At 36.1% G+C, this 27,772-nt stretch overlaps 1 protein-coding gene across 1 annotated transcript; it reads right to left on the bottom strand.

Moving 5' to 3' along the window:
* Window positions 1–1,729: 1,729 nt before the first annotated feature.
* On the bottom strand, window positions 1,730–26,083 carry LOC139316950 (uncharacterized). Its single transcript, XM_070943821.1, has 4 exons — window positions 25,905–26,083; window positions 21,001–21,459; window positions 5,509–5,649; window positions 1,730–2,085 (listed from the first exon to the last, which is right to left on the bottom strand). Exons 1-4 carry the CDS (start codon window positions 26,014–26,016, stop codon window positions 2,081–2,083), a joined length of 717 nt encoding a protein of 238 aa, XP_070799922.1. The 5' UTR covers window positions 26,017–26,083; the 3' UTR covers window positions 1,730–2,080.
* Between the last annotated feature and the right edge of the window lie 1,689 nt (window positions 26,084–27,772).

Raw genomic sequence — 27,772 nt, forward strand, 5'->3', positions numbered from 1 at the left:
TCCGGACTTTTTGTCGGGCACTTATTCCATCTAGCCGGGCTGGCTTGATCCCATCCTCTCAGTTTTAATTGAATTCGGTTTTAATTGGGTTGTTTTAAATTATTGGGCTGAAATTATTTAATTGTTTTTTAAACTGTTTTTAAATTTTATATGCTATGTTTTATCTCGGCTGTACACTACCCTGAGTCCCGCAGGAGAAGGGCAGTATAAAAATAAAATAAAATAAAATAAAATAAAATAAAATAAAATAAAATAAAATAAAATAAAATAAAATAAAATAAAATAAAATAAAATAAAATAAAATAAAATAAAATAAATAATCTACAGAAGGATGACAAAATAGCCAGGGGCAATGTGGCACCTTCACAATTTTTTTAACTACAGATCCATTGCCAACCTAACCAAATGATCAGGAATGACAATTGTCACCAAAGTATCTGTCACAAACATAAGCAGGGGGATGCTGATCCAAAACAAATTAATTTCTGCAACTGTTAGATATGATTGCCATTATAGAATCTTGAAGTTTTTGTAGTCCTGTTAATCCATATGAATGACAGACACTGATGTCAGTTCAGCCCTTCAGTAGACGACATCCAGCAATGTCCATATGACTGACTGCATTAATGGGTTTTTAAAAAAACTTTAAACTTTAAAAAGAGTCCATTTTATGTATGTTGCTGCATTGGGCACTATGACCACTGATGTTCTTAGAATCCTGTCATGTCAGAAAATACCCATAATAGATTTTCTGGAGAAAAGTTTGAACAACTTTTTTCTCTTTTGAAATTTTCCTTGGAATAGCAGCTGGCTGGAGAGCAGGCCTGGGAGGGGGAAGCTGGATTCTAAACCTCCAACTTCCAAGATATAGGCAGGAATCTAGCCCTATAGAAATTCTAGGTAAAGCCTGCTATTTCTACCTAAATAGAATGACCCTACACTAGGATCCATTTTTATGTTCTATGTACTTAACTAAAATCTTTGTCGTAAAATTAGGAAAAGTGAGATAAGTTCGTCACCTTGAGTTCTTTATAAAAATAAATAAGGCAAGATATAAATAAGTACAGAAACCTTTCTTTCAGGCATATTTACTTTCTCATGCTGGCTTTATCCAATTATAATTTGTTCCCACATGGCCTATTTTCTTTCTTTAAACCTAACACCGTGTGACTTTTTTGCTATTTATGCTCTTAATAAACTGTCATTACTATTTTAAACTGATGGTTTTGGCAGCATTTGCATGACCACATCATATATATCATCATTTTAATGTCAATGTGGTTTCTATGGGTGCCACTGCTTGACTATCATGCCCAAGCCTCTTCCCCTTTATGCAGAAATGAGATTGCTTTTGCAGATAATCGTAGCAATCATTGCTAATTCATACAGGTTTGTTCCCATTTTTTTTAGTTTACCTCGGTAAAATATCCCAGTCCTCAGCTATCAATATATGACACAAAGTATGTATTGATATTTTGTTTTATCTGTTGCAAGTTTCTAAGTGCATGCTTTAATTAGAGAAATATTTGCACGTTTTACTCGTCAGAAAGTTTTATTCTCCTCATCCCCACCTTAACTCCATTTGCCCTATACAATGTGTAAATAGTAACCTGCATAGTACAGAATTGAACATCCATTTATAAAAAAAGTCCTGATTTCCAGTGTAGTCAGAAATGCAATGGCAGGAGAGGATACTCTGAAGAGAAGTTGTAGGGGTGCAGTCCTTATTCCTTCCTCCTTCTTCTGTCCCTTTCCCCTCAAACCACTTTTTTGGTTTCCCAGTCTCCATTTTTCAAAGTCTGTAATACAATTATTAACTTATATTGACTAGAAGGCCACTGTCCATACTGACAAGTAAGCCATTGATTAAAATTAACCTAAAATTGTAAACTTTTTTCATACACTCATTCTATCAATAAACTTTATATTTTTCTAAAAAAGGCATATGATCTAAAATGATGCTAAAATTTTATTCTATTTTTAAAAATAAGATACATGAACAACATGTAGTTTTTCTCCTACTGATTAACTATGCAATTCTTGTCATAGCTGATATTATTCTTTAGTCCATTGCTCCAAATTATGCTGAAGGGGGAAGAAAAAGAAGAAAGGAAGAAGAAAATAAATGAGCAGTAAAGTGAAAATAGTAACAAATAATATAAATCAATTGAAAACTCTTCCAGATGTAAGAATCAATGCCAATCGAAAGGCATTGGGCAGCAAGTTTGCCTTTCCTCTCTTTGTGGTTATTATAAGAGAAAAGACTAGAGAAACAAGAAAACCAGGTACGGTGTTAGTCAGAGACAAATTCAATTTCTACAAATAAAGCAAGTCAAAGATCATCTAGAAATACCCAAAGTATTTACATGTGAATTGTCACAGGCATGTCTGTCTGTATTCCTTTATCCATTCATGTACCATTATGATCTAAGACTTGTGGTTAAGAATGTAATAGTTTTGATCAGGTTGAGGGTCTTTTCAGTTCAGCATTCAGTTTCTTGCAGTGGCCAACCAAAAACATTTTAGTACCTGGGATGCTAAGAAGAACATGAAGATGCAGCTCTCTCCAATTGTCCTCTTGCACCTGATATATTAAAGAGTGCTGCCTTCGTTGTAAGGTAGCACTGACTCTTCAAGACTAATAGCTCTTAAGAGACTTGTTCTCCAATTCTCTTTTAAAGCCATCCAAATTAGTGACCATCAGCAGAGATTATGGTAATTTTTTTAACAGATTAATTATGGATTAATTAAGTTAAAGTATAATGCCTATAGCCCACACTGATAATATGTACTGCATAGACATATTTGAGTTGTGAAACTGAAACACTAATCCTTGGTTATTCTCCAGCAGTTATAAATGGACATAACTCAAAATGCATGTCATTCATGAACTAAACTATGTTATTCTGATTGCATTTTGAGTATTTGTATTGATCTTCTATTCTGCTTCAGAACTTCTGCTAATATTGTATTGGCACGTTTTTAAAAATGGAATGAAAACATTGCAATAACAAAAGTAAACATTCATTGTATTTGCTAAAAACTGGAAAGGAGAGAAGATACCTATGGATGACGATGTTATTAAGAAAATTTTGGAGTGTGCTGAAATGAGTAAATTGACATTTGAAATTAGGGAACAAAAAGATAAACAATATTATTTGATATGGGATTTATTTTATCAATGATTAGACAAGAAAGCATGGAAATGAAATATGAAACATGAAATGGATAAAATAATAAAACATATAAAGAGGTATTTATTTCCCTTATGGAGGATATGCTACTTCAAATAATTGGTAAATGAGAATAATAATGTAATAAACTGTTAAATAAGAAAATGTTGGATAGAGGATTAAGCACAAAAGATTTGTAACCGATCAATACACTTTCTGTAATTGTAATGGATGATAATTGTTTTATGTTTTAAGTTTTGTTTTAAAATAAAAAAAAAATTCAAAAAACAAAAACAAAAGTAACCATTCAAAATTATTTTTAATATGCAGCATACTTTTAGAGTTATTTCCTTTGGGGAGTAAATACAGAATAACATGAAAAGATCTTGAATACAAATGCCTTCACAGCAGGCATTCAAACTTCTCTACAGAGCCCATCAGGATTTTGCAGGTGCAGCTCCTTTGACAGAAGGATGTTAACATGCCTGGAGAAGCTCCTAGCCAGAAGATGTTAGCACATTTCTATAAATCCAGTCATTGCTGATTGTAAACTGCAATATGCTTTAATTGGCTGTTATTTAGTCAATAAACCACAGTTAAACAATGGGTAATCCTGCTCTATGAACTCCATTTGTTTTATAGTTCCATCCTTTCCAGATATTTAAGTTTATTTAAATTGCAGCTTTGAACCTTTTCCCCACTAGTAATTTATTTTCTAGGTTCACACAGCCATCACTGAGGACATAATACCTGTCTTCACTAGTGTTATTATATTGACACAATTATGGTTGGATGATTTTATAGGTGAATAGGAAAACATGGTCTTGGCACAGATAATTTTAGCATTTAATTCTTCAATATAAGTTATTTTTTATTTGTGGCTTGGGTGCTGTGTAGAATATCTAGGCTTTCTCCTCATAATATTAAGGGTATTATATCAGAATGCTTTTCTTTTTAATTGCAGTATATTTTCTAGATAGTCAACAATTTAAAAATGCATGCAAACTGGTATGAAATGTATTCCCCCCCAAAAAAATACCATTCATATAAATGAGATACAGATGCACACAGAAACAGAAGCAATTGCAAGTAACTTAAAATCAAATTTAGAGCTGACTAAAATAAACAGGTTATAATCTACTCTTAATATAAATTTAATCATCTTTGGAGCAGGGAGAACTTTAAAATGTTGGGATCTTCTGGAATGTTATGGATGCTCTCTTAAAATGGGGTGCTCATATTGGGGTGCTCAATTACAAAATACCCAACTTGTTCTCTACCTCTCCATTTTATTCTTAGCTTCTAATTTTTTATTTCTTTGGGAGATGAGCACATTTCAAAACAAAAGATTCTTTAAAAAAATCTATGAACCTTCTAATTTATTGTATGTTATTTATCTGTTAGAATTCCATCCCAATTTCACTTCAGGAATCTGAACTGCCATATAATTCCTTCCTCTTATTACTTTTTCTCAGAATAACAGTCGGGTGGAATGGGAAGGGGGAGATGGAGAGAGAGAGATCCCAAATCATCCTGAGAACTTCAGTGGCAGAGAATCTGTTGGAATCTGGGTTTCCTGAGTTCAATTGCCAGCTAAGTGCACATAGTTCAAATTAATTATATCATGCCCCCCCTCCTCTAAAGCAACTTTTGACCAGGGTATTTTCCTATACACGTTTAAAATCACATTATTTCAACTTGGGAAATGTCCAAATGGGTGTAGAAGGAGCAGATGGCAATCCAGGCTAGAGAAGAGATATTGAGCCTTAAAGTAAACCCAGCTATATTTATTGCTGGATCCTGATAACTGGGTCTTTCCCTTGCTGGCTGATAATTGGAAAGGAGATAGCAACAAAACTAGAGGAAGGAAACCAATCACTTTGGTTATAATTAGAATCACACTTACAAAACAGGATAAACATTTCAGAATAGAGATGGTAAAGGGATTGGCAAGGGGGATGGAAACTGATATGCTGGCTTTGTTTATACAAACACATGGATGGGGAGATAGGACATCAGCTCAGCAGAGAGAAAATTCCATAAATAATATTGGTTTGGATAAATGAATAGACTAACCATGTAAAGACATGCTCCTATATTTTAGTATTCATTAACACTTCACATGAAAGATATCATATACTAGAGAATAATGTTACACTTAGATTGTTATAACTGGGCAAAACATCTTTAGGAAACAACAAAAATATGTTTACACAACTTTTTAGGTGACAATTCTGAACAAGCCAAAAAAAGTGCTTGGACCACATGGATGCCCTGCATTTATTAGTATTGCATATATTTAATTTATTAAATGATCATGCATTTCATACTCTACCTTCATGAGCTGTTACTTTAGCACATGGAAGACACTTTCGCAGTCTAGGAGTTAAGACTACAATCAGAACTATCAGGCCTCCAATACCAGCAGCCACCACGCCAATGATTGTTCCAATGGATTCTTCTATACCAAGCCAACCTAAGAGGAAATTCATGCCCTAGTCAGAAATGTATTGCATTCAACATAAAACACAAGAGAATCCACATGGTAAAATGTTGCTACTGTAAATGTTTCTGTGGGATCATCTTACTTGAGCCCATTACTACCGGAACTTGCTTAAACATTGAAAGTATCATTCTGTTCGAGCTTTGATGTTTATTCATATACAGAAGAAGTTAATGCATCCTGTCAGGACTGATCTACAGTACCCAATTAGGACAGGCAAGAGTGAACCCACAGTTAATGCTTTCAATAGTATATGTTACCACCATTTTTTCCTCCTTGCCAAACAAACAAACAAACAAATAAACAAAAAACGAGCAAAGCTAAAGGAAAGAAAATGGCTGCCCCTTTTTGTTAAAACAGGTCTTTCTCTTAGCATCCTGATAAAGTTATTGTAGGAGAAAAATAGGAGGAGGTATGCTTCCTTAGCATATAAAGGAAAACTAGGGTATGTATTCAATCAATACATAAAACTAATTTAAATCCAGCAACTGGAGGTCAACCTAAAAAGGCCTAAGCCATTTGAGGCCTAGTGATATGAAGCATATCATTGTAACCCCCAAGACACAAACTGGCATCAAAGTGTCTTCTTAAAATAGTTCTTAATTGTTTAATGGTTGATTAAGAAACACACAACAGCAAACCGAAATGTAGATGGGGATGACATTTAGAGAAAATAACTTGGCTTCCAATATCGTATATACACAAAAATAATTGTCAGATGTAAATGCCTTATTCTCTAATGTGTAAATAGTATATGAACGGGGTATCAGGGGTTAATTTATTCTTCACTTCTTTTTTTTTTTTTAATAAAAAAGTTTTTATTTTCTGATCAAACAAGTATACAATATAAACAATCATTCATACTATCATCAGAAAAAAAGAAAAAAAAATCAATTTGGTAAACTCAATCTTCAACCCCTCCTCACCACCCCCCACCCCCGACTTCCCAGAACAAAAACAGGGCATAGATTTCACCAAACATTCGCTAAAATAAACTAGCTAACTGCAAGATTTAATAACTCCCAAGACCCCTTAACTCCCCTTTTACAATTTCATCAACCTCCCTTTATATAAACACAAAGTAACATGTAATCCAATAACTCTAAGAATTTTAAAACCATTAACAAATCTTAAACATTCAAACCTAAAAACATTTTTCCCCCTCCTACTTTTCTCAAAGTTCAGATATTTTGAAATCTCATAACAAAAAATAAACCTTAGATATTCACTAATTAAATTTCTACATTTTTATAATTAACCATTAGTACATTAACTAGAAAACCAAAAAAGATTAATCAACCATTAATACATCATATTTAAAAATCAATATTCAACTTTATACTTTTTCCCCCTCAGTAGTTATAACACCTAAAACATAATCAATTTAAACCATGAATAGAACAACTACAAAGCCAAAAAAAAAAAAATTAATCTTCCATTCTTGGTTTCTTATTTTGAAATCTCATAACAAAAAATAAACCTTAGATATTCACTGATTAAATTTCTACATTTTTTAAGTTTCTAAATTTCCCCCCTTCATTATTCCTCCCTCCAATTTTTAAAATTTAAAAGATAATCAACAACATAATTAACCATTAATACATAAACTAAAAAACCAAAAAGGATTAATCAACCATTAGTACATCATATTTAAAAATCAATATTTAACTTTATACTTTTGCCCCCCTCAGTAGTTATAATACCTACAACATAATCATTTTTAACCATGAGTAGAACAACTACAAAGCCAAAAGAAAAGGTTAATCTTCCATTCTTGCTTTCTTTTTATATTTTTTCCAATCTTTCTGCATCCCTCCTACTTCTATTTTGAGGAGGTTTTTCATTTTAATTTGAGGTTGATATAACTGCAAAAATTGTCCCCTTTTTAAAAAAGTTTCCTCTGATTTAGAGCACCCAAATCGCCTCTTCATGCTTATATAAATCAGTTCATTCCTTCGTCTGTAAAACCAAAGTTTGTCAAGAGTTTGTGAAGAAAAGTTCAATTGTTTCTTTTCTATTAAATGTATAGATGCCACTGACAAGTCTCCTTCATCTTCTGAAACTTCGAAAGTCTGGTCATTTACTACTTTTTTCCAAACCAAGTCATAATTTTGAAGGATTCTATCAATTTTTCCGAAAAGAGCAGAGAGTAAGCTCGAAAATTCTTGAGAAAATTCTTCCACCCTCTCTGCTGCAATATCTCCTGAGTTGTCATCATGCTCCGTAGTTGTTTTGATTTCCTCAGTCATTTCTGTTGTTATCCCTTTAAGAATTGCTATTTGGTTACTTATAGCTGCAGTATGATTATTCATGGCTTCTTTTATAAATTCTGTAAGTTCTGCATCAAAATCCTTACAACTCTGTAAATCAGACAACTGTTTCGTTTCTGACACCTCCAAATAGCATCCAGCACTTTCAAGATCTCCTTTCTTAGAAGCCATTTTATTTTAAAGAAATTTTCTTTCTTCCCACAGCCATAAAATCATAAAGTCAGAGCCATCCTTTTGAGCAGCATTCAGCAATTTCTTTATAAACAATCTTTTCCCAAACAGCTCTTCAAAATCTATTCCAGCAACTTAAAGCCAGTCTCTGAGCACGAGTCTATTAGCAAAAACTTTTTCTAACTTTCCCTTTTAAAATCGCAACAAAGAAACGCCATCTTAACTTCCAGCTCAGAAAATCCAATTAGAAACATTGTATCCCCGGAGTTAAGTGTTATACTTGCAAAAAGCTTGTCCTCCTGCTTCTGTTCCGCCTGCTTTTTTGAAATCATTTAATCTTCTGTTTGACAGCAGAAATTGGACGCAACACCTAGCTCTGTAAAAAAAAAACAGAGTCCCCCCGGATCCGGAGCTTCAGTGGGCTGAACGGGGAGCTCTCACCCTCCTAACCCCTGGAATTAATCCAGGGGTTTTCAGGGAGCTCTACCCTCACCCACCTGCTCTCCTCCCCTTCTTTTCCCGAAGGGGAGATTTTCAAGCCGTTTGACAGCTGATTAACGCTGTCAGAACGGCTCAACGGAATCACGGGGGCGGCGGTCTAAAAAGACCGTCAATGGTGCTGCGGAGCCAACCCGGAAGTCCCCTTCTTAATGTATTCATAATTCACCACTCCCATATCTAGCTCCTCCCATTGTATATATAAGGAGCTGTTTGCACCCTTTTCCTTGCTTCTATCTGTGAATATTCAGTGAATATAGAATGCCTAATGTAAATAAAAGGAGATATATTTAAACCTTTAACTCTTACTAAATTTATTGAGTCTGATCCTGAAAATATTGCAACAAGCTGGTAGCAGAGGATGGTTAATTGACTCAATAAAATAAACATGTATAAGAAAGAAAACTCCAAAAACGATAAAGAAATAGAAAGCAACAATCTCAGATCAGAGATACTGAGAATACTAAAAAAACAAAAGGATGACTACGATCTCATCGCGGACCTTCGAAACTTCTTGAAAGAAAGCGGAGCAGCGAGAGAGAATAGCATCGAGACAGCTGAATTCAAAGAAACAAAAACGGTGAGCGAGCCATCTATAAAAGAAAAAATAACAAGAAGAAAGAACAGAGATCCCGCTCAAAATTTCGAATGGCAGCCATCTTGTTTTCAACCGGCCACTGAGACAAGCAAAGCAGAGCCAATCACGATACACCATTCAAAATCTCTGGCGCGAAAAGAATCACACAGCACAAAAAATAGTAAAGAAAATCTTTATTTTTCAGAAGAATCAGATACGGACGCAGAAGAAACATCTATTAAACTGAAAGTCGAAGCAACCAAGAAACAACTATTTAAAACTTTTGATCCAAATTTAAAAATGGCAAAAAAATCAACGGAAGTCAATGATCCAAAAACAAAAAGGCAAGCAAGCAAACAGACAAACCAGAACATATCCAGCTCAATTCGTGCAGAAAGGATGACAACACCTGAGCCCAGAGGACCCTGCAGGTTTTCTCCCACGCCGCAGACGGTTCCAGAGGTGGAGAGCTTCAAGCGGAGCGACTTTGGCGAAAGGAGGCAAGCATCAGCTATCAGCAAGACGATCAAGGTAGAGACGGAGACCGAATCGTCGGAGGAGGAACCTTACGAAGGAACTGCAGCGACAGAGGCTTCCCATGGCAGCTTCGACAGAGAAATGAACAACGCACATGCGCAGATGAATACAGAGAACTACAGAGGACATTATGAAGAAGAAAGACCACTCAGACTAATGCACAGAATACCCACTCCATCCTGTGACTTTCAACACTTACGAGACCATGGACTACCCCCAGTTGTAAGTAGTGGGGATAATAATACTGGGGACTTACCTAGCGATTTTCCAAAACTTAGAATTGATGGCATTAATTTGCAAGAGTGGTATCAGCAACTCCAGATTGCTTTTATGAAAGAAAACTTGCTGTTTTTTATCACTAGTCCCCCAAAAAGACCTTGGACTCTAAAATTAGACTGTTTACACCATAGAGCATTTTTCTTATTAATTTCTAGTGTATCTCCTGCTATGTATCACAGCATTAAGCAAAATCTGACTGTTTCAGAAATTATTCAATGCATGTTCAATTTGTTTCACAGTGACAGTGTAGCTACTACCACAAGGATGTCTAAAGATTTCTTTTCATCTAGGATAAAACCAGGGGTTTCCATAAGTGAGCACTTAATATCTTTAAACAAAATAAGAGCTGAACTGCATTTAAGGGGGGAGGTGATTTCAGACCAAACAATGAAAAGTGTTATCATCAACTCACTTGACCCATCATGGGATAATTATATGTCACACTTAGACACAATCAATCTAGGATACTTATCCATAGAAAGTCTATCCAATAAGTTAATAGCAGAAGACAATTTAAGAAGGAATCGTTCTAACAATCACATAGAACACAAACCATATAGGAAAGTAGCTTTCCAAGAAAAATATAATGAAACATTTAAATGTCACAACTGTGGATCCAGGGAACACAATAGGAGAGATTGCCCCAAAATTTTAAAAGAAAGACATAGGTCAGAATATAGAAACAAATACAATTATAGACAGTCTTCCATGGATAGACATAGATATAGAAGCCCACCAAATTACAAAGAGAATAGAGGGGGCAGAGATAATTCAAAGGATAGAAAATCTGGTTCACTGAATGGATTAAATAAACAAGACAACACTAACATACAGCAGAATGAGAACAATAATTGGCTTATTGATTCTGGAGCAACTAATCACACCACTAATAACAAAAATATATTGTCTTCATTTGTAGAAGATAAATTTGTAATAAAGGTAGCTAACCAAGAAAAGGTTCAAGTATTAGGTAGAGGGAATGTAACCTTGCCTGGTCTAGGAAAAATAGAGGGGGTATTGCTAATACCTGAAATACCTCATAACATACTAAGTGCCATAAAACTAAGTAGAGATTCTGATATTAACATTGTTTTTTCTAAAGGAAAAGCGACTTTGGAGAAAAATAAAATAGATATAGGCACTGTGATGATTAAAGGAGGCCTACCTTATCTAATAACAAAGGAAAAATGGTTGCACAACATTGATTCAAATATGGAAGATTGTATTGAAGTAGATGATGGAAACATTAGCAACAGTGACAATGATGAATGTAAAATATCTCATGATCACAAAGATGCACACAATAAAAAAAACCAAAAATAGGTAAGCCAATTCATGATGAGTGTGCTCACATCTTACATAGGAAGTTAGGACATGCCAGTTTTCCTGTAGTACAAAAAATGACTGAACACGCAGAAGGTGTTAAAATAAAAAATTGTGAAAACTATTTGGAATGCTCAGTATGTAAATCTACAAAACTAAAAACTAGCCCCAGACCAAGAAAATCTACTAGATCAACCAACAAAATTTTTGATTTAGTACACATGGACTTAGTTGGTCCACTAACTCCATCAATCACTTATAGAAAACGTTACTTCTTGACCATAGTAGACGATTATAGCCGCTATGGATTTGTTTATACATTAAAACACAAAGATGAAACCTTTCAAAAATTTAAAGAATTTTATAAACGCATAGAAACACAACACAATATCAAAATAAAACAAATCATGACAGATAGGGGATGTGAATTCATGTCTAAAGAATTCTCCCAATGGTTAAAGGACAAAGGAATGTTACATTACACATCTAGTCCATTTTCTGCGTTCCAGAACGGGATTGTAGAGAGAAAGAACTCTACATTACAAACCATGATTAGATGCACATTGGAAGATGCTGGCTTAAGCAAACAATTCTGGTCAGAAGCCCTACATTATTCCAATTACACACAGAATAGAACCTGGTCCAGCATTGTAAATAAGACACCATATGAAGTGATGTATAATAGGAAACCAAAATTGGCACACATGCACATATTTGGAGTCACTGCAGACGTACACATACCTAAGCAATTAAGAAGAAAGGGAGAAAACGTGTCCAGAAGACTCAGATTTATGGGATATGAGACAGGCACTAAAGGGTACAGATTCATTGATAATAATAACAAATTTATAGTCTCCAGAACAGCTGTGTTCCATGAACAGGCCAACTGGTCTAAAATACATCTTAATGAAATATTTCCAAGTAACAACAAAGATACAAAATCTCAAGAGAAAGGGACTATAGAAAAGCAAAATATCAACAAATATAAAAACAAAACCAAAACATGGACAAATAGCCAACACAAAATAAAGACAGACACACTAACAAAAAAGGAAGCAAGATATTTGCATGATAACAATAGTAAACCTGAAAAAACAATTAGAAACACCAGAAATCAGATGCCAAATAAATACAAGGATTATATAATGCATATGGATGGTGAGTCAACGACACCTAATACATATGAGGAAGTGTTAAAGCTCCCTCGTAAAGAAAAAGAAAAATGGGAATTAGCAATGAAAAAAGAGATGGAAAGCTTACAAGGATTAAATGTATTTACACCTGCAGTTGCACCAAAAGATAAAACAATTATTGGTACCAGGTGGATATATAAAATTAAGAACTTAGAGGGAGGCAATACCCTATACAAAGCTAGACTAGTTGCACAAGGTTATGCACAGAAATATCCGGAGGACTATACTGACACGTATTCCCCCACAGTAAGAACTGAGAGTGTCAAAACAGCTCTAGTGGTAGCATCAGCACTCAATCTCGATGTATTCCAATATGACATACAGACTGCGTATCTACACGCAAAACTAGATAAGGAAATATATGTAAGAGCACCTCACAGTCAATACACAAACAAGAATGAGACTTGGTTGTTAAACAAGAGTTTATACGGGTTAAAACAATCTGGTAAACGATGGTATGATTGTTTAGTAAAAGTACTTAAAACCATGGACTTCAATGCTACCACTGCTGATAACTGTTTCTTTGTCAAAAAGGGTGATGATTACATAGAATTTGTATTGATCTATATGGATGACATTTTATACATAGGAAAACATAAAGAGAGAAGAGAAACTTTTGTAACTAAGCTAAATGAACATTTCTCATTGAAATCTTTAGGCAAAGTAAACAAATATCTTGGTGTTCAAATTAATAAGACTAAAAGAGGATTCAAACTTACTCAGAGAGATAAGATCATAGAGCTCTTAAACAAATGCAATCTAAGTGATGCCAAACCTTGTGATACTCCTATGCAGACTGACTTTCTAAGAAATGCTGATGAATCATCCCCTGAATTCAAAGATAACACATTTTATAGATCAGTCATAGGTTCACTTCTTTATATATCTAATTGGACAAGACCAGATATCGCTTTACCCCTCAATTTATTATCCAGACATGTCAGCAAGCCAACAATGTACCACTGGGAAGCTGTTAAAAGAATATTAAGATATCTGAAAAATACACTAGACTTTTGTTTAATGTTAGAACCTAACGATAATAAAGAACCAAAGCTTACATGTTACGCAGATGCGGACTGGGCTGGAGACACCTCATGTAGAAAAAGTACATCTGGTTATATATTCCTCTTAAATGACTGTCCAGTTTACTGGTACACTGGTAAACAAGAACTAGTGGCCACTTCAACGACAGAAGCAGAATACGTTTGTTTATCTAAAGCTGCAAATAACCTTGTATGGTTTAATGATTTAATTTCAGATGTTTGGAAAAAACCTGCTTTGCCTTTTGTTATGCATGAAGACAATAAAGCAGCTATTGAAATATCTAGATCTGACGCTATTGGACAAAGGTCCAGACACATAGATATAAAATTTAAACATGTGAGACAATTATCTCAGGATGGATTTATTAAAGCAGTGCATTGTGATACTTCAGAACAATTAGCTGACATATTGACAAAGCCTTTACCTTCTAAGCAGCACAAATATTTAACTTCTAAGTTGTATGTTTTGTATTGTCCTGAATCTGAATGTAATTGGTGTTGCATAACGAATCGGCATTTAGAGGGGGATTTGTCAGATGTAAATGCCTTATTCTCTAATGTGTAAATAGTATATGAACGGGGTATCAGGGGTTAATTTATTCTTCACTTCTTAATGTATTCATAATTCACCACTCCCATATCTAGCTCCTCCCATTGTATATATAAGGAGCTGTTTGCACCCTTTTCCTTGCTTCTATCTGTGAATATTCAGTGAATATAGAATGCCTAATGTAAATAAAAGGAGATATATTTAAACCTTTAACTCTTACTAAATTTATTGAGTCTGATCCTGAAAATATTGCAACAATAATGACTGTTCATCCAAAATAATCTCAGAGAAAAGAGGTGCCAAAGGAAATAGACAAACCCTGAGTACTTCAAGAATAAAATAACACACTCTTTAGTTGGCTACTTACTGAATCTGGGTAAATTTGGTTTTCTTTCCTAAATACAGATTCCTTCTTAGAATCTTTTCTTCCAAGCAAGAAAAGATTCTAAGAAGGAATCTGTATTTAGGAAAGAAAACTCCCATGAAGCCTCCAAAAACAAAAGCCTCTAGTAAATTCTTTCCTGGCTATTTAACCTTAAAGGTGGGACTCATTGTATTCCTTGAGAATTTAGCCACTTAGTCCTTAAAACTTTACTGTAAGAAAGGTCTAACTTTAGATTGCCATGGAAGTCCAGTTAGAAGTTTCAATTAGTTAGAATATGGCTGCCCATGAGGTCATTAGGACTACCTGATATAGCCATGTAAGACAATATTGCAGAAATGTCTTTGGCTGACTCTGTTAGATTCTGTGTGTAATTCAAGGTAATTATGAAAGGCCTAGTCATCTCCAAACTTTTTTCTCCAAATAAAATCTTGATTTTTAGGAAAATCAATTATTGAAGGCTTATTGTCTAGGCTTATTGAAAGCCTAGATCTTTCAAACAGCTTTCAGGAAGGAACAGCAAATACTGTATGTAAGGTATATGATTGTGCTATAGTATAGATGTATGTTATTGAATTTTATTACAGAAATATTTATAATACAGATGTTACGTTAAAACATTTGAGTTGTTGACAATTTTGTATTTGTTATGTTGATTTTTTTTTTTTTTTTTGCTGAAAGTTACTTAGAGTCAAAAGACTTGATATAGTATAAGACAGTATAGTATAAAAGTGAAGGAGAGAAGCTTGCTTGGCTAGTGGTTCTTGTTACAATGTGTAACATTTATTTATATTTTTGAGCACTTAAATATGTACCCAGTCCATACAATAAAGCTTCTGTATGGCTTTGACATGGAAAGAGTGTGAAAGGAAGGGCATTTGGAAGATAAAGCACTGTTGTGTCTTCTCTTCCTTTTATGGTCCTTATTCTTACCATTTCTAAGGCAAATGGTATGATGATAATACTGCATAAGGAAGATGAAAAAGGAGAAAAGAACAAGAAAACAGAAAATCAGAAATAGAATAAAATAGCCAATCAGGCAGCAGCTGAATGACAGTGAACAAAAGCAGAGTACTTTGACAGTGACAAAGCACCAGAAGAAAATATCAAGTAAACTCTAAGATAACCCAGCCACCAAAGATACAGGAACTGAAAGTTCATTAAGTGGTCCACAGGTATTGGCATATAACCAGATCACCTAGGTGCTAGCATTTGCAAGGGAGCCCAGGTTGTGATGAGAATTGCTAGACCAATTCTCGAATGCAGCTCATCTGTCTGGAACCCGCACTGCATATCGTTAATCATTAATACAATTGAGCGTGTCCAGAAATATTTCACAAGAAGAGTCCTCCACTCCTCTGCTCGTAACAAAATACCCTATGCCACCAGACTTGAAATTCTGGGTTTAGAAAATTTAGAACTACGCCGCCTTTGGTATGACCTAAGCAGAGCTCATAAAATCATCTGCTACCATGTCCTACCTGTCAATGACTACTTCAGCTTCAACCACAACAATACACAAGCACACAATAGATACAAACTTAAAGTGAACTGCTCCAAACTCAATTGCAGAAAATATGACTTCAGCAACAAAATGGTCAATGCCTGGAATGCACTACCTGACTCCGTGGTCTCATCCCAAAACCCCCAAAACTTTAACCTAAGACTGTCTACTGTTGACCTCACCCCATTCCTAAGAGGTCTGTAAGGGGTGTGCATAATAGCACCAGTGTGCCTACCATCCCTGTCCTAATGTTCCCTTTAATTGTATTCATTTTATGTATTCAATTCATGCTTATACTTACATATATTATCTAATATGTACTCGACAAAATAAAATAAATAAATAAAATAAAGTCCTGAGTGCTAGCATCTGGCACTCCAAAAACAGGCAGTGAAGGAGCCAGTGGAAGGTAGACTGCAGTAACAGGCCCTTTGGCAGTCACAAATGAGCTACAGTCTTTCAGGAGCAACTAGAAATGATGTCAACTCCCTAACCAGCAGCCAACTGAACAGAAGCCATGTAAGTGACTAAGGGGCTGTGGGTTTAGGAGTGTCATGCATAAATCTGAAGTTCTATTGGGCTTAAAGAAAAAAGGCCAAGCAAAGCAAAACCGTGAAATAGAAGTAAATAAAAAGAAAACTTAGAGAAAGCATAGACCAAAGGAAATACAGGTAGTCCTCGACTTACAACAGTTCATTTAGTGATTGTTCAAAGTTGCAACCGCACTGAAAAAAGTGATTTATGATCATTTTTCACACTTATGACCGTTGCAGCGTCCCCCATGGTCATGTGATTTATATTCGGATGCTTGACAACTGACTCACATTTATGACGTTTGCAGTGTTCCTGTGTCATGTGATCCCCTTTTGCGACCTCCTTACAAGCAAAGTCAATGGGGAAACCAGACTCACTTAACAACAGTGTTACTAATTTAAGAACTGCAATGATTCACTTAACAAATGTGGCAAGAAAAGTTGTAAAATGGGACAAAACTCACTTAACAAATTTCTCACTTAGCAACATTAATTTTGGGCTCAATTGTGATCCTAAATTGAGGACGACCTGTATTTAAAGATAAGACAGGTAAGAATTAGTCAAGAAAGTAAAAATACTGTTCATGTAATAAAAAGAAACAACATTCTTTTGATTATAAATAAATCTTTATTATGTGATACGTGTAAGAAAAATCATATTTAGAATTGCATGTCTGCCTGCCTTTGATGGGTGCCATCTCACAAGCTGAACCTGACAGAGAGTTTTGCAATTTTAATCTATTTTGCCTCTAAATATAATAGCAAACATTACAGTGTTACAGATGCTTCTCCTAGCCAGCTACTAACCTTGTCAGATCTTTTGAATAGTGGCTAGCAATCTCACTAGCTTGATCAAAAGAACCAATCGTTTTGGAAATCTTTTGTCTCATAAATACCACAATCTTATACCACAAGATTACTACCAAATCTTTACCACATCAGAAGCCCTTTTCTCATCGCTTTGATACACAACTGACAAACTAACCTTGGATTAGTCATGTGAATTTCTACATGTTTTACTTGTAGAACATGTAAAATATGTAGACATCAGTGATGGGTTGCCCCCGGTTTGCCCCAGTTCTATAGAACTGGTAGTAAAACCGGCGGGAGGCTCCGCCCACCAACCCTGAGGTCATCAAAATGCTTCTGCGCATGCTCAGAAGAGTGCACACATGTGCGAATGAGCGAGCGCGCATGTGCGGCCCTGCTGCAAACCAGTAGCAAAGGTAAGTAGAACCCACCCCTCGTAGACATGGTCTACATTCGCCAGTTGCAGCCCTTTCTGGATCGGGACGCCCTGCGCACGGTCACTCATGCCCTTGTTACTTCCCGGTTGGACTATTGCAATGCTCTCTACATGGGGCTCCCCTTGAAGAGCACTCGGAGGCTCCAACTGGTCCAGAATGCGGCCGCGTGGGTGGTTATGGGCGCAACCCGTTATGCCCATGTGACACCCCTCCTGCGCGAGCTGCACTGGCTCCCAGTGGTCTTCCGGGTGCGATTCAAGGTGTTGGTTACCACCTTTAAAGCGCTCCATGGCATAGGACCCGGGTACCTCCGAGACCGTCTTCTGCCACCAATAGCCTCCCACCGACCAGTCCGTTCCCACAGAGAGGGTCTCCTCAGGGTGCCATCAGCCAAGTTATGCCGGCTGGCGACGCCCAGGGGGAGGGCCTTCTCTGTGGGAGCCCCAGCCCTGTGGAATGAACTGCCCCCGGAAATTCGTAAGATCTCCGACCTCCGGGTGTTTCGCTGCGCATTGAAGACCCTGTTGTTCCGCCAGGCCGGACTATCAACACAATAGTTTTAAATTGGGGTATTTAAATTTATTGGGGTTTTAAATCTGAGCCACTTATTTAATTATTTTAAATTTTATATTGTTGTTTTGTCTGTGTTTTTAAATAGGCTGTACACCGCCCTGAGTCTTTCGGGAGAAGGGCGGTATAGAAATAAAATTATTATTATTATTATTATTATTATTATTATTATTATTATTATTATTATTATTATTATTATTATTATTATTATTACATCAGTGGTGACAAACTCAAGGCCCGGGGACTGGATCTGGCTCATGGGGTGCTTAGATCTAACCCACGGAATGCTTAGATCTGGCCCATGGGTCTGCCCTGGAAACAGTGAAGGACTGGCCTGCAGTGCCTCTGCCAGTGAAAACAGAGCTTGGGAGCCCGTTTTCTCTGGCAGAGTGCTTGGGCTACCACAGGTGACCCTGACACTCATGACGTCAAGATGGCCCATGCCCACCCCAGCCACGCCCACCCCGGTCCCCTGAAGTCAAACATAACCTGATCCAGCCCTCAATGAAATTGAGTTTGACACCCCTGTTCTACATAATCAACCTTTTGTTCCCAAATCAGGATTGAAATTGGGACACTTCTATTGATTCGTAATCCAATGATCTCTGTGGATTACAGCTATGGTAATCAGATCTGGTTGCAAAACTCCACTTCAGAACATGGCAGCAAAGCAGTTAGTTCAATTGCAATTCTTTGCGTGTCATCTAATTGTCACAAGACTTTTGCAGTTCAGATCTATTAGCCCTACTGATAGAATATGACTATAATTGCATGTCATCTTTCTCTTGAAGTCCTCCAAGGTGTTAGACATGTGGATATTTTTATAGAAAAATTATTTTCAAAATTATTCACAACAGAAAGTTAATGACCTACTAATTTGAAAATGGACAGGTTTTAAAATATTATATCTATCTAAGTTTTCAGTTGTACCAGTTTCCAAGCTGTTTCTTGTATGAACCGTTCTGTTCACTTGGAACTTTTAACCGACTCATGCAGTTGAAGTGAGGACTTTACGTTTAAAATATCTTCATTTACTTTGAAATGTGGTTTCAGTTTCTCCCTGAAACTGAAGGCAGTCTACAAACAACGAAAACTCTATTTTATGAAACTAACGAAGATTTTTTAAAATTAAGTAACCAGCAGCGATGTAGCCCATACCCCATTAGATCCAAACCCTTTGTGGAATAGTCACATCTTAAGTGAGTTCAGGGGATTCCATACCTCAGAAAATGAGGTGTTGCAGAATGGGGGGGAAGGCTACCCCAAGAAGACCTAACATCCAAGCCCCCGTCCCCTTATCTCATGTGATTTGAGGATTCTCACTGAACCTTTTTTCAAGAACTCCAAATCTTTTCAGAAGGGATGGTCCTACAAATACCTGGAAACCAAGACATTTAGAGCATTAAAGATAAAAACTGGTACTCTTAATTTTACCTAGAGCAAACCAGTAGCCACCACAATGACCACAGTGTTAGTTATGTGATCAAATCTGCTACCAGCAGGCAGGATGCTGCACTTTGAATCAACTGAACCTTTGTTTACAAGGTTCAGAGGCAACACAAAGTAGAGCTTACATGGTTTTCAGTTTTGCGTTTGCATTGTTCTCTTGTCTATTTATTGTAAAGCCTTAAAAACTTTGTTATGGAAAAATTACCCAAATATGCTGTTATTTTCTATTCTGATTATCTAGTAGTCTACCAGATCTTTGCAGCCCAGATCTATAGTCCGAGTGTAATGGCTAGATTTACACATTGTGATTTATTTTATATGGTTTAAGTTATGTGCACTTTCTCATTGTAATTTATAAACCATATTTTATGGCTTAATGAGCTTTGTGAACCTAGCTTATTTTAAATTTAAAAATTAAAAAAAAGAACATGATTAAACATGTATTCTCAGGCTATGATCTTTAAAGCCAAGTGTCAGAGTTCCAAGTAACACCCTCAATGAAATAATAATATTAATATTAATATTAATATTAATAATAATAATAATAATAATAATAATAATAATAATAATAATAATTTTATTTCTATACCGCCCTTCTCCCAAAGGACTCAGGGCAGTGTACAGCCTATTAAAAACACAAAACAACATCAGTTAAAAGAAGGCTCCAAGGCTAGAAGTTCCTCAAAGTTGCATTTTATTAGAGATGTCATATTGGCACATCTGGGAAAACGTGCATCTGAAAGCTTCCAGGTTTTCCCCACCCATAGGAAAGTCCAAGTCCCTGCCCAGCACCCACATTTCCATCACATGGCCCAATCAATGCACCGTCCCAACTGGAGATGCCTCCCAGTCACACCACTCCAAGCGCAGGGCAGGATGTCCTTGACTCTCAGAGAAAGGAATGTTATTATGACTATATATCTCCCCTGCTCCATACAATCCCCCCTCCCAGTTCCCACAGCACTAAATGTGGCAGGCCTGAAGATCCAATGTAAAAGATGGCTTCCAGGCCTGACACCAAGTGGCTTACTTTTCACAATGCCCCTCGGGTGCTTTCAGAAAAGGCTTTTGTTAGGCCATCATTGAGTCAGAAGGAGGAGGAGGAGAGCACTATAATTTCTTTAACAGATAGTCTACTTGCAAACATTCTAGAAAATCTCTGAAAACATTTTTTTTAAAAAGCAGAACAAAATTTTACCTAGTGCTCTCTGGATTCTAAGTTTTGTGCCATCACCGGTCACCACATCACCATTGGAAAGAATCACTTGGCAGTAATAAGTGCCATGATCACTGGCTGACACTTTTAAGATAGTCAGCGAAGCATCACCTTCTGATAAATTCCCAGCCATGAAAATTCTAGTGTTGTTTTCCAGGGCAGTGACATTATTTTCCATGACATCCTTTTGTCCTTTTCCGTCCCGCTTATACCACTTCACTGTGAGGTTATTCAAAGATGATCCTTGGGGACTGTGATACTGGCATCCAAAGACCACTGTTTCACCCTCCTTGGCTTTCTCTTTTTCTGGAGTCTGAGATAGAAATGGTTGCCATGGTTCAGCAGTCATTGTCTTCATCCAAAACTCTGTAGGGTGGTTAGAGGAATTGCTTGAAGTGGCTGCATTCTCCTGTGTGGCATTAGAAACACCAGCATAAAGCACTGCAAAGGTAGAAAGACAGATCAACATTTTGGACTCTATCAGAATATAACAATACTCTGGGATAATCTTCCTCAAACTGGCACTCCCCTATCTAGCACTTTCCATAATTTCCAGTCAGCAAAGCAGTGTGTTTCAGAGGGAAGTTTTTGTAAAGGGAGGTGGGGAAAGGTTTATTATATAGTTTAGGGGTTCAGTGGAAGATCTCCTTCAGAATAGATTAGAAAAATCAAGAAATGAAGGGATGAGAAACGGATGCTTTAATTTATATGTGTTTGGGAAAGAAGTATATTTGAAACGTAAATCTAACCTACATTTTCAGGATTTCACAGGAAAGATCCTCAGAACATTTGCAGACAACCAACCATATTGTTATTCCATACTTTTGACTACACAATTTAAATGAAACAAAATTTGACGAAGGCATTTGAAGTAAAAGCACTTTTTCATGGGCCATTTGAAGTAGCATCCATCCATTCCTAACCAGCAGATAATTATCCAGACATAACATTTGTTGTCCATTTGCTGATTCCTCTCCTTCCTGTACATATTATTCTCAGATGATAGTCTTCTTAGTTACTGGGTTCTGGACATATTTCATCCATCATTATAGAAGCTGAAGGGTGTGATTTCAACATAATGTTGTCACTGCTCCCCATTTGGAAAGGCTACTATTTGCACCACAACAACTTTTAAAATTGGTTCTTTACAAAGAGGTCAATCATCATCTGTGCAACTATATGTAGCTCTACTGGTAAGATTTGTTCTGAACTACCAGTACACTTTTATTTTTGTCAGTCTCTTGCAAATTCAAAGTTTGAATGTGGAGGTAGGTAGGAGTAATGTGGCAGGAAGGAGAAATTGCATGGTCTGAATAAGAAAATGCTTAAAATAGTTTTTTTTTCCATATGCCTCTTATGGACAATTTTAACAATGAAATAAGAAATAACACATTTAGCTAATGACTCTTATGACTTAAGCATTTTTAAATAGGATAACAAGACATTCAAATTTAATCAAAGCAATAGCATTACCCTGAATATTAAACTGCGGTGTGATTCAGCACAAATGTATTTAAATTATGACAATTTTTCACATCCCATAATGTTTGTAGATGTCTCTTCATGTATACATGTGTTTGTGGGTGCACATGTTTATATCCCTACTAGACAACCTGTGCCCTGTTAGGTCGTCAGATATATTCCCTTACCTAAACCGAGAAACAGAATGACCATGGACAGGCAAAAAACCAGTGGGAGCAGGAGTGACTTTCAACTTTCTGCTAATTTCCTGACTGAGTTTGCTTGGGAAAATCTGGGAGGGATCATCAGAAATCTTCCTCTCTCCCTTATACATACTGATTGTCTCTATAGATATATTTTTAAATATAGAAATGATGTCTGAACATTATTGTATATTGATGATGCCCTTCTAATATTTAAATCAGAGCCAGGTCTGATTATGTTGCAATATCAGAACTTGTTGGAAGAGTGTGCATTTATTTGTGTGTGTTTAGCGTTGGAGGAAGCTTGTGACTCACATCTGTGATATCATATTCCAGCTCATTCTCTTGGGGCTTCATCATAAAGGTCACAATGCAGGGTTGGCTTTTAATATTGCAAAAGGTCAGTAGTCTAGAGGTATTTATTTCTATTGTCCATCTCCTATAAATATAAAACCAAGCTAGTGGATCCTATTTTCATCGGTGATGTATGCAATGATATGACTACGCACGCACACACACACACACACACACACACACACACAGAGAGAGAGAGAGAGAGAGAGAGAGAGAGAGAGAGAGAGAGAGAGAGAGAGAGAGAGAATGGCATTCTCTCTCTGCATTTTGGCATTCACTTCCTTACTTAAAATGTCTGATCCAAGGCTCTGGTTATAAGTGACAGATTTCTCTGTCAGATTTCAGAGGCAATTACTTATTTGTAAGGTTTTTGTTCCTTTTTTGTCCTTAACACACAGCTCTTCCTCGCATCTTTAGGAAGTTTTGACCAGCTATACATCATTCTTGAACTTAAGAAGAGCTGTACTCTTAGCATGCATCCAGAAAATACTTGTTTGGCTGTGCACCGCCCTGAGTCCTTCGGGAGTAGGGCGATATAGAAATCTAATAAAATGAAATGAAATGAAAATCCAGAAAATACACATGCAGGCCATGATAGTCGTTCCTCCATAGCATTTTTTATGCATGCTCTCTGTGATTCAGAAGATGCTATTCTGACTTCAAGGCTAATAGCAATGACAGGCTCTTCCTATGTGAATTTGCCTAATCTTTTTAAAGCCACCTAAACTTTCCACACAAAGTTTCTCTTTTCAATTCAGAGTCTCCCTGCGTTTAGCTTAAGTGAATTATTTCAGTTACTTCAGTTTTTAATATTGTGAAAAAAATCTTTACTATTTAAAAAATTAATTTTTTTTTTTAAATTATGAGTTTCTTGCTTCTATTTCCTATAGACATTATTTTCTAGTTGGTTCCTTTCCATTGATTCCTTTTGTAGGGATTATTATATCTTGATTTATTGTTTGAACTTTTTCATTCTTTGTTCCTTTTATTCATAGTCTCCTGGACTCTCTTCCCAGTTCTAACCTTCTTCCTTCTAAGATTTAATTCACCACAGAAGAAGGATCCTTCACTCTGAGAAATCACACAGCCACTCAAAAGCAAAAGCTTCTTTTTTTACCAGCACTATCTATGAAGGTGCTGGTTTTCATCTACTACAAGGCAAGAGGGGGATGTAGCACAAGGTGAGTCCATAATGCCAATACTAAAAAGTCACTTTCTATACAGGTGATAGTCCCTGGCCCACTTCGTCTGCATTCAGAAATTAAACACACTCTGGTTTGCTTAGTACAGGTAGTTTGTTTAGTGACCGTTCAAAGTTACAATGGCACTGAAAAAAATGATTTATGACTGATTTTCACATTTATGACCATTGCAGCATCCTCATGATCAAAATTCAGATGTTTGGCAATTGACTCGCATTTGTGACAATTGCAGTGTCTCAGGGTCATGTGATCACTTTTTGCGACTTTCTGACAAGCAAAATGAACGGGGAAGCCAGATCCACTTAACAACCATGTTACTAACTTAACAATTGCAGTGATTCACTTAACAAATGTGGCAAGAAAGGTCATAAAATTGGGCAAAACTTACTTAATAACTGTCTTGCTTAGCAACAAAAAAATTGGGCTCAGTTGTGGTTGTAAGTCGAGGACTACCTGTATTTGGATGGGAAGGCAACAATATCACAGAAAAATGCATTGGCAAGCTACTTTTCTTCTGTTCACAAGAACATTGCATGGCTGTGCTGTGTCCACATAGGCACAAGTAATCAATTTGACTTGAGTTTACTAAGAATACAAATAACTAAAACTACATCATGCATATCAATATAGCAAATACTGCTGCTGTATTTACAAGTAGATTGTTATCAACAGTTAAAAACCTCTTGCATAGATAAAAGTGTATAGAATTTTGATGGGCAAAATATTGAATATTACTTATTACGGACAATGAATAAAGCTGAAATGACAGCTCTATATTGGTATGCATCATTTACAAAGTACTGTACTGTAAAAGAGGACCTTTAACTTTATATGTTAAGAACTTATTTTATGGGCTTAATCTGAGGATAAAATGCCCAGAGCCAATTCAAAGGGGGGATTTTTTAAAATGTTTTTTTGTTGTTGTTGCTTGAAGTATAATGGAATATTCAATCAGCTCACCAGTGAAAGTGCATGCTATTCAAGACTAGCCAAATTATTCTGGCAGCTGAAACAGAAAACCTCAGATATAAAAGTACTGCGAGAAGAAATTGCAAATAGCTGATTTTTCATGAATCCAAAACCAACTTCCTGAGGTAGCTTGTCCTGTTTTATGACAGGGCAGGGTTTGTAAAATTCAAAGATATTAATACTCCTATGCTTCATGGCTGTATAGAAGCTACATATTTTCTTAACCCTAGATAGGCAGCTAAACCTTTCAGAATTCCCTTAATTCAAGGATACAAATACCATCTAGCTCCTTTCTCTTTCCTTTCTAGGTCCCCATATGCTGCTAGGTCTGTGAAAAAACTGCTATGTCATTAAATTTTATAGAAGTATATCTTAGAAGAACAGGCATAAAATCTTGCGGGCAAACAAGTGAACAAGTGCAAAGGTAGAAATTATAAGATAAAGATGTGAAAAATACAAACTTTTTCTACATTGTTCAAGTAATCTTTTATACAATAATTATGAGGCAATTGGGTAAAGGAACCAGATTCACATACATTTAATAATCTTATTCAAAATTAATCTCCCTAGGGTTAGTGGAGTTTACTCCCAAGAAAGTAAAAATGCCTAAGGTTATCTTAAACAATAATTTGATAATAAAAAGCCATTGTCACCTTTCTTAATGTGAAAGAAAATAATTGCTAGAATCATTACTTACCTAATATGAGAGAGATCAGAAGAAAGGGCATTGCCCAGAGGTAACATTTGGGGATGTCCTGACGCATAGCTGAATATGTACCCATTCTTTTTTTACCTTTTGTATCAAGCATATGAGCAAACAAAAAAAAGGTTTGCCTGTTGGTATTGCAGAAGAATAGGAACTCACATTCTGCCTAGCAAATGTCACACTTACTAATGTTACCACAGCTTTGACTTCATAGCTCTCTGTCTGTTGCCTAAATGAGTGTCACTTTTGGATTTGCTGAAGCTCCTTGCCTGAAAAAGCGCTAATCTCTATCAGCAAAGCTGCAGGGAGAGGTGGGGAATATGTTAAGAACAGTCTCTCAGCTAAACCCAGAATTTGCACTCAAAAAACAGATTTTCAAGCAGTCTCTTCTCAAAACCCCTGGTCCCCTAAATTTGTCGCAAAGTACATAAATCCCAGTTATTATTTATATCATGAGAATTATAGCAGATTGTGCGCCCCTAAAATGAAACATGTATGATTCATATTTCTTGATGTTATTGTAATTCTATAGGGCATGTAAGGTAACCTACTTTTAAAGGAAAGATGAGATGTAACATTTCAAAAAGTAGACCTGAATATTTTTTTAGCTTCCTAAAGTGAATTTACTTCAACCTTCCCAATTAATTTAATTTTGCCTTTGTCCAACTGCGGTTTTGAAAACAGCCCAAGTAAACTTGCATATTGTCAGGGAAGACCAATAGCAATTAACAAATCTTTGCCCAAAGGAACAGCTGCGGCTTAATTTCAGTTTATTTTCAATGTCAGGGCTTTAACAATGTATTTAATTCACCATCAAGTAATTGCAACTAGCCCCCATGTCTGGGCTCTTACTCTAGATGGCATATAATTACACACCCCCAATACATCATTTATAGCAAATGGTTGTTAATTCAAAGCCTGTTTGGAGGTTGTATCATGTGACCTAGAAGACAAAGCTTCTACTTCTTGGCAGGTTTATATTTGTACATCAGTACAAATTTTCATGCATTTCATCCCTAACCTTAGCTATGTATCGTAAATTTAAACTGAGCTTATTTTGGAGAGAAATTGAGGTTGACTCATTCTGCATAAATCTCAAATTGTGTTACGGCTATTGAAAAGCTATTCTGTTTTTCAAATTGTATCCTAACATGTTAATACTATAATCTACAGATAATTTCAAACATTATGTACCATAGATTTAGTTTATTTCCAAAAATACATTGTACAGCAGAATAGAATCTTTTGCCCAAAGAAGCTATTCTTTGCCCATCACTATTTGCACATATTTGAAATCAGCAGCAACTTCTTAATTTGCTGAAGAAATTACCTGTTTGTTACCAGGTAGCACTTACAATTACATGAGGCTACCTTGAAACAAACCTCACCTCCCACCACTGCCAGGGAAGGTGCTATTATATGCACACTGCTCTGATTAGTAATTTAAAACTGGGCCAGTGGAAAGGATTTTCATAAATTTGTGTAAATCTGATCTGAAACTGTGAAATTGCAATTTGCTCTACATTTTCTCCACTGCCAGAATATTCTCTGATTCCATACTGTACAGATAGCCCTCAGCTTACAATCACAATTGAGTCCAAAATTTCCGTTGCTAAGCAAAACAGTTGCTAAGGGAGTTTTGCCCCATTTTACAACTTTGTTGCTACAATTGTTAAGTGAATCACTGCCATTGTTAAGTTAGCAAAACGGTTGTTAAGTGAATTGGCTTCCTCATTACTTTGCTTGTCAGAAGGTCTCAAAAGGTGATAACATGACCCAGGACACTGAAACCATCATAAATCATGCCAAGCATCCAAATTTTGATTATGTGACAATGGGGATGCTGCAATCATCATGAG

The sequence above is a fragment of the Pituophis catenifer genome, unplaced genomic scaffold (genome assembly GCF_029215685.1).
Source record: "Pituophis catenifer annectens isolate HBS135680 unplaced genomic scaffold, rPitCat1.0.hap2 SCAF_4, whole genome shotgun sequence".
Lineage (NCBI taxonomy): Eukaryota > Metazoa > Chordata > Lepidosauria > Squamata > Colubridae > Pituophis > Pituophis catenifer.

Coding starts and splice junctions, on each gene's coding strand:
- LOC139316950 (XM_070943821.1), bottom strand. CDS start 26,016: ATGCTTGATACAAAAGGTAAAAAAAGAATGGGTACATATTCAGCTATG. Junction 21,460..25,904: donor TCTGATCTCTCTCATATTAG/GTAAGTAATGAT, acceptor CTACCTTTGCAG/TGCTTTATGCTGGTGTTTCT. Junction 5,650..21,000: donor TAGAATCCAGAGAGCACTAG/GTAAAATTTTGT, acceptor ATTTCCTCTTAG/GTTGGCTTGGTATAGAAGAA.